This window comes from Bidens hawaiensis, unplaced genomic scaffold (genome assembly GCF_021521415.1).
Source record: "Bidens hawaiensis isolate Kalapana, Puna unplaced genomic scaffold, B.hawaiensis_p1.1 tig00011819_1, whole genome shotgun sequence".
Classification (NCBI taxonomy): domain Eukaryota; kingdom Viridiplantae; phylum Streptophyta; class Magnoliopsida; order Asterales; family Asteraceae; genus Bidens; species Bidens hawaiensis.
This window is the reverse complement of record NW_027491940.1, coordinates 367841-375758: the sequence shown is the minus strand read 5'-3', so window position 1 is coordinate 375758 and position 7918 is coordinate 367841. Positions and strand designations below refer to the sequence as shown.

The window sequence follows — 7918 nt, the reverse complement described above, 5'->3', positions numbered from 1 at the left end:
AATTCTGGTATTACATGACTATATGGATGCATTATGGAAGCCCTAGAAATTGATTATTTTTTTAACTTATATGGTAGTAGAGCAGCCGACAATGACGTATCGTATGATTCTTGTAGTTTATGTGTACTTTTTCTCCTGACGTACTTAATTCCGTAGTTTATGTGTACTCTCCATCTTGTTGGGATTTCTGATTTGTTTTATTAATGAAATGACTAGAAGTTTTTCAAATATATATACTAAAACTTTAATTTACCTTCTTTTGCAGAGATGGAAAACGGTAATATTATGGAAAATCAAACTTTGTCCACCGACAAGGAGAACAATACTGTCGTGAATCCAAACTACTCTGCACAAGATGTTGCTGATGCCTTTGCGAAACAATATTATAAAATTCTGCAAGAAATTCCTAAGGAGGCATATAATTTTTATAAGGATCAAAGCACGCGAGCCCATCCATGTCTTGATGGTTCAATGAAACCAGTAACAACCCTGCAGGTAAAAAATCTTTGGTCAATAACAGGTCTGACTTAATATCACACATTCTAATACAGAAAATTATTAGTTATCCATCTGTGCATGATTTCATAACGTGTAACTTTTGAGTATCATTGAATATTTTGGAGCAGTGTATTGATGAGGAGATCATGGCTTCCAATATCAAGGAATGGAATCCTGATCTGGAAACCATACATGCTCAGGATTCGATAATGAACTCAGTCGTCGTTGGAGTAACGGGCTATTTGATTGACAATGATGACGTGACAAAAAACTTTGCTCAGACTTTTCTCTTAGCCACACAAGAAGGCGGTGGCTTTTATGTCCACAACGATTTTCTTCAGCTTATGGAAATCATGAAGGCACCAGAAGCTTCACCTTCTGTTGATGATGTGGAAGATCCTCTGCCTGCTCAACAAGCTGATGATTCAGGTACTTTTAGTATCTATGTTTTTAAACCGATGATATGATTCCAGTTGGTTGCATCTTTCAAAACAATCTCATCATTAAGTATCTCGCATAATCACTTTTAAAACACAAATTTAAACACACTTTCATTATTACTATATTTTATGATTCCAACTGATTGGATTTCTACTAATACTCTTTGTTTGTTAGCAAAAGACTCCTCCTTGGAGACTGCACAGACTGCCGTCAAGGATCAAACCGAGAAGTCAACACCTAAAAAAGAAGGAAATGATACTCAAATGAAGTTTTCTGAGGTCTTAGAAGGAAAGAAGCCACTTCCGGCTGAACCAAAGAAGAAATGTCAACCTTCTGTTTGGCAGACACCTCCAAAAATCCAAGAAGATTCAAAAAAAGTGTCTTACGCGTCAATTGTGAGCTCTTTTTTTTTTTTTTTAAATAATCTCTATATAGTCTGTGTTCCATATATTCTCTCTAAAAATGTTTACCATATAATCATTGCTTATAACTTTAGTTGGCAAAAGAAGGTTCTGGACCATCCACTACAGACTCACCTCCAAAAGCTGTTGCAAAAGTCTCACCAAAAACCGATAAGCCTGCAAGCACGTCTGCTGTTGTACCCAAACCATCTATTTTTCTTAACAATGGTCCTGATGAAAATATCTATGATGGTAAGATCATTAACTTGCAATCATTATCAAGGTGTTTCAATTTTTAGTTACAAGTTATTTTTTCATAAATGTTGCAGTCAAATCGATTCGGATCAAGGATCTGCCACCAAAAGTTACACAGGAATCAATACTGGAGGTGGTAAAGCAGTTTGGACCAGTCAAACAGAAAAACATCCAGATTAAAGAATATGCACAGGTTCGTAATCATGCTTACTACTTAATGTTAACCCGTTCGCTTATGAACGAGTCAGCCTGGGTTGTGATTCAATTCAAACCAGTCAAATTAGAAAAGTCGGTTGAAACTTGAAAGTTAGCCAAAGTATATATCAAGGGAGAATTACCAAAATAGCCATTTGATCATGATCACTAACTTTGACAAATGGCCTATGATTTCTTTATTTGCCCAAATGTCATTTGACTCTCTTCTTTTAGTTAAGAAAATGGCTCTAGATGGAAATCTGCTACGCCCGACCGAAATTTGATGTGCCTTGCGCACCGGTTGATCGTTAGTCAAGGCTATTTTGTTAGTTTTCTTGGTCAAAATGGATATTTTGGTGATTTTATCATATTTTAAGGCATACGTCTTTCTAAACCGTTTTTTTTTTAAGATTTTGATTATTATTTGTACATTATTGTCTTGGTAATAATTGTTCAGGCTAAAGTATCAGAGAATAACAACCTACTTAGGTTACTAGTTCGTTTTGGTAATTATACTTGACAGTGTTGTGACTTGGTAAATATACATATTTTAAACGGGCTAATTTGGTAACATGATAACTTGGATGACCCGTTTTGGCAACGCAGTAATTTCCTAATTCTAATGATTTTTTTTCAGGACGGATACCGTTACGCTTTTGTTGAATTCGATCATGCAAAATCTGCCATTAGCGCAGTAGAGGTATTAATATGTTATATGTAGTTTCTTAATATTTATTTATTCGATCCATTTAATATTTATAAATTGACACCCTTAATACTTTCCGTTTATCATACACAATCAACACGTTTAAGCCTGCGTGTAACGAAAAAAGCATCGTTTAACTACTATTTTATAAAGTTTCTTCATCACATTGTTTCAGGCCCGTTTCATCCGACTTGATGACAAAGCATGTGAAATTCAATACAAGAAACATTCTAATCAAGGTTAGTGAAAAGCCCGTCTTATACTCGGCCCATTAACAAATGTATCATTTTCCAACCCATGTTATGAATTTGTTTTTACCAAATTGCCATCACAGGTGGAAATAACAACATGAGGAGGCCACAGTTTGGTCGTAGAGCTGAAAATGGTTGGCGTCATGAGGGCGAAGGAAGTAATGGTGGCAGCTGGGGAAATAAGCACGTTGACCATGAGAACTTTGGTCAACATTCTGGTCAAACTCGAGATTATAACCAGGGGCGCAACCGTTACTATCAAGATCGTCGTTGAGTTTAAAAGGTCCAACAAAATGGATCAAAATCCGGTAAAAACTTTTAAAAATAGTTGAAGAGTTTTCGGTTTGGTTTTTGTTTCAAAGAGTCTTTGTCTGAGTGTTTTTTTCGCTTTGGTACTTCTAGAATGATAGTTTAGAGTGGTACCCTAGAAACGGGGTCGTCGGAATGTTTTAACGGTTTCATGGTGTGTTGTTAGTTGACTGTTGTTTGGTTATGGTAGTTAAAACGTTTAGTAATGTTTTAAGTACCGGACCGGGAACCACTTACATGACTGGTCTGGTTGAGTACTTCTAAGCCTTTTTATTTGGCCGGTTAATCAGTGGCTGGACCGGATTTTCAAATTTTGCTTGTTTTTTTCCTTCCAAAATCTCATTTTACTAATTCGTTTACTACTTTAAACTCTCTAATATTTAAGATTTCCGATTTTGTTTTAAGTTGGTTTTACATATTTTTAATATTAAATTTATTTACGTTGTTATCTGGTTTTTAAAACTGATCAGAATGGTCTGACCATCTATGTCTTGGGTCTATACGTTTAAATACTTGTATTTTCAAAACGAGTTAAAAGATAATGGGTCAAAACGAGTTGAAACATGTTAGTTAAAACATACATTTTCAGTGCGAGTTAAAATGGGTTGTGTTTGACAGATTTGAAACACTTTTTTTTCTTTATAATTTTTGACGTGTTATATATGCTTACAAACACGCTATCATAAAGTTATGTTTAATTTATTTAAATAAAAATGATTTTGATGTATGTGATTATTAAATTTTAATTTTTTTAGACCTTTTAATATTATAAGATTGTGTTTTAATTGTTTATAAAAATATTTATCAAAGCTGTGAGCAATTAAAAATTAATTCTTGTTGTGAGGATGATTTAAGCACAAAGTAACAGAAAATAACATTACTATGTTTTTTAATTATCAGTTAAAAACCTAAAGGTCAAAGAAAATGACATTAGTAATTTTTGTAATTTAACTCGACAAGTACAACATAAAAACACTACACAAATTTTGTACAAAATAACTGAATAATTTTTTTCCCAAAAACCCGACCCTTGTTTTTATTTTAAGGCCAATATTAAAAAACGAAAAAGAAAAGGCAACTCATAATGAGCAAGAAGCTCGAATGTACAAACAAACCAACAAAAACCACAAATACATAAACAAACTACAACCTTTGTTGGTTTTCTTCCTAGTCTTCAAAATCATGGACCCAAGCATTTGTCAATCTTACTTCCGCTTGGTAGTTCCACGCTCTTACCCTCCTTCTACTCGATCCATGAATAAGACTTAGTTGTTTCATGCTCTTATGTTTGTAGAAAGAAATGCGTGTGAACTATGTGTAAAGTATTTGTAAAATTTGTGTAAAAATGGTTAAAAAATATTGGTATTTAATTATTTTATAATGGCTTAAAAATTTATTTAAACTAATTTCTAATATGAAATTGAACCGTTGGTTGAGTGAAAAGGGAGTGGAGTGCGAGTGACTCATTTCTTTGATGGAATAAAATGTGATGAAAGAGACTAGAGTGTGATATGACGTTTACGTGTCATGAAGTGAATGTTAGCATAGAGTGGTTTATATTACATATCTTACACACAATCACCGAAAAATATACAATCTAAATTACCTATTGATTGAACTAGACAAGGACTTTACCTATGATTTTAACCACAACTTTTCTGCCTTTTTCAAAGTCATTTTTATTGGAACAACAATGCTCCTTTGACTCCTTTCTATATTTTCAATTTTCAACCATGAAAAACATCCGAACATGAAGAGAACAAGACTTGTTGTCAATCTATGATGGTCGATGGAACCTCCGGGTTTCAAATCCCTTTATACGGTCGGCCTAACATTTTTGAAGGCCTAAAACGAAATAATAATTCAGTGTCTTTTTCGAATCTTATTATTACAAAGCAAAGCAACTAATTACGAATATATTTGTTTTTTTCAAATAGCTTAACCGATAATTTAGTAATTTTTTTTATCTAACTCTAGTTTAAATTCGAGGCCCGATCTAAGTGGGGCTTGAAGCTCTAACTTTATTTATAATATGTATAATATAAACAATATTTTCTATTAATAAAACTTAAAAAGAGAAAAAGTAAAGTTGAAAAGAAAGCAATAGGAGCAGAGAAAATGTTCAGCCTTTCACTTCAAAGACAACATTATTTTCAATGCATTTGAAGTAAAGATACTAAGAGCCTGTTCGTTTCAATAATTTGTAAAGAATTCTAAGGAATGGGATTTTAAATCCCATGAATTGATATGTTCGTTTCATTAAATGAAAGAATAGGAATGAAAACTAAATCCCATCAAATCTCACATTTCATGGGATTTTAAAATCCCACCTATTTGAAAGGATTGTTAAGGATTTTCTTATTAATAATAAAAACCCCTCCAAAATAAATTCAAAAAAAATAATAAAAAAATCATAACTCAAAATATAAATCAAAAACGAAAAATGTAAAAAAAGTAAAACGTTTCCGCCTTTGCCCTCGTTCTTAAAAAAAACCCAAGAATGAAGAAGATTCTAATTCCAATACATATTAGCCAACCAAACATATGATAGGGATTATCAAACATTCCATTCCAATTCCAATTCTAATTCAAATTCCTATTCCTATTCCTATTCCAAATCCTTAAAAAAAGTCCGTGAAGCCAACGCGCCCTAAAATCATTCACTAATGCAAAAGGTTATTATATTATTTTACTTTTTTTTTCTCTATCATTTTACTCAACTTGAACTTAAACAAAAAGTTAAATATGTTTTGAATTGACTAGTCTAATTTGTTTAATATACCATGTTTCACTTGTTTAATAAACGATTAACGATAAGGTTGTAATATATAAGTTTAACACCATAATCCGTTTACATGTTTATTTAAATCAGGTACGACCCAACCTTTTTAAAGACCTAAAGGGAATTAAAGATTGAATCTTGTTTGTTAATATGATAATATTTTATATTTAAACTTATAATCCGATTTTATTACACTTGTTTGAATGTTTGATAGATCATTGTATCAATGCCACTGTTTCGAAAACCCCAATGGTCTTTATATCATACAACTAAACAAATAATAACTTCTTTTTATCTCCAATAGACCACATCGAATTTAAGTCCCTTGCAATGATATGGTGGACATGGAACAAATAGAACTGATTTCTTTGCTTTATGTTATAAATCTTTCAATTCATAAATGAAACATTGAAGATGGAAACTTTTACTTTTATTATATAGTGGTACCTTAAAGAATCCGAAAGTTGTGTAACTGTAGGGGTCTAAAAAATTTGTTCACTTTTTTCTTATACATCATGGGCACAACCGCCCAAATGATTACTTGTTTACAACTTGCTAACACGTTTATAAACATAATCATTTAACTCGTTTACAATTTGATTACAATTCATGTACAACCACATAATCGTATACAACCGTATTAACCCGTTGATCCTTTCAAATAACACATACACTTGAATTAGGGTCGATCCAGAACTCGGTGATCGTTTTAGGCATGGTTTCGGTACGATTCACAGTTTTTTTTAAATACATATATAAGTATTTTAAAATATTAACAAATGAAATTGCGTCAAAATAACTTAAAAAGAGCCTAGCTTTGTATGTTATGAATTTAAATCACTTGCAACGATATGGTGGACATGGAACACGTGGAACTGCTTTCTTTGCTTTATGCCATAAATCTTTCTATTCACAAATCAAACATTGAAGGTAGAAACTTTTACTTTTGTCATATAGTGGTACCTTAAAGAATATAAAGGTCCTGTAAATGTAGGGGTCTATAAGACAATTGTTCATATTTTTCTTATACATCATTACCAGTTTATCACACATAATTACTTGTTTACAACTTGTGAACACGTTTATAAACAAGATCATTTAACTCGTTTACAACTATTATTTAGTCTGTTTATTTTCAATTGTACCAAAACACTGGAAAAAAATGCTTAGTAACAACTGAAAATGAGCACTCGAAATCTCGAAGATGACACTGATCGAACATTCTAAAAAATAATTTTTTTCAAAACATATTTAAAAAATAAAATAAAAATGTTTTAAGAGGTTTCCATGAAATCCGGAATATCTTTAAAACACTTACATTATTAATTCGACAACCAGATCCATGTGTTTGATACGAACCAATGTACTTGCTGCCTTACGTGGCACCATATTAAAACTAACGCCAACATAACATTCTGACACGTGGCGGATCCTATAATATTTTGACACGTTGCATTACGTCACTGTACCTGGACAACTCTTTTTAACCATTAAAATATTAATATTAAACCTACGTGTCAGAAGACAGCACTGCCCTTGTTTTGTCCTTGTCTAGGTACTTTCGTTATAGGTTTCCAGGGGTAATTTCGTCATTTGGTTATTAGTTTTGTATTGCTGTCAAATACCCCTTTTGAATAGAAGATGTATAATTCACCCTTACACTTTTATTTATATACAAAATTCACCCATTAGCATTCAAAGGTTATGCCAAAAAGTAAATAAAATTTCAGATTTTTTTAAAAGCCAAATTTTATTAAAAAAAACGAAAAAAGGGATGACTTGCAAGTTGCAAGAGACCCGAACATATAATGGAAAGGAAAATTAATATATGAGTGATTTTAAAAAGAAATCAAATACTAAATAAACTTATTATATACAATATCTCAAACATGGGTTGAGTTATAATAAAAAGATTAGTTTTCTTAAGAATGATAGGAAATAATCTTGTCTATTTATTTTAAAATTGAATGGTTGAGATTAGATTAGAGAGATCATCAAGTGTAAAACAAAGGTAAGGGCATAATAGGGATAACACATTTGTTGACTTTCTCTCTCCACATGCCAGGCACATGTCAAATTC

The 7918-nt window shown here is 32.0% G+C and overlaps 1 protein-coding gene across 1 annotated transcript; it reads left to right on the top strand.

The window, feature by feature from the left end:
• The first annotated feature begins 269 nt into the window (after positions 1–269).
• On the top strand, positions 270–3296 carry LOC143539160 (nuclear transport factor 2-like). The gene is made up of 8 exons (XM_077032562.1): positions 270–495; positions 627–927; positions 1114–1334; positions 1436–1592; positions 1670–1788; positions 2428–2490; positions 2672–2735; positions 2831–3296. The coding sequence occupies exons 1-8, from the start codon at positions 286–288 to the stop codon at positions 3019–3021; spliced, it is 1326 nt and encodes a 441-aa protein (XP_076888677.1). The 5' UTR covers positions 270–285; the 3' UTR covers positions 3022–3296.
• Positions 3297–7918: the final 4622 nt, after the last annotated feature.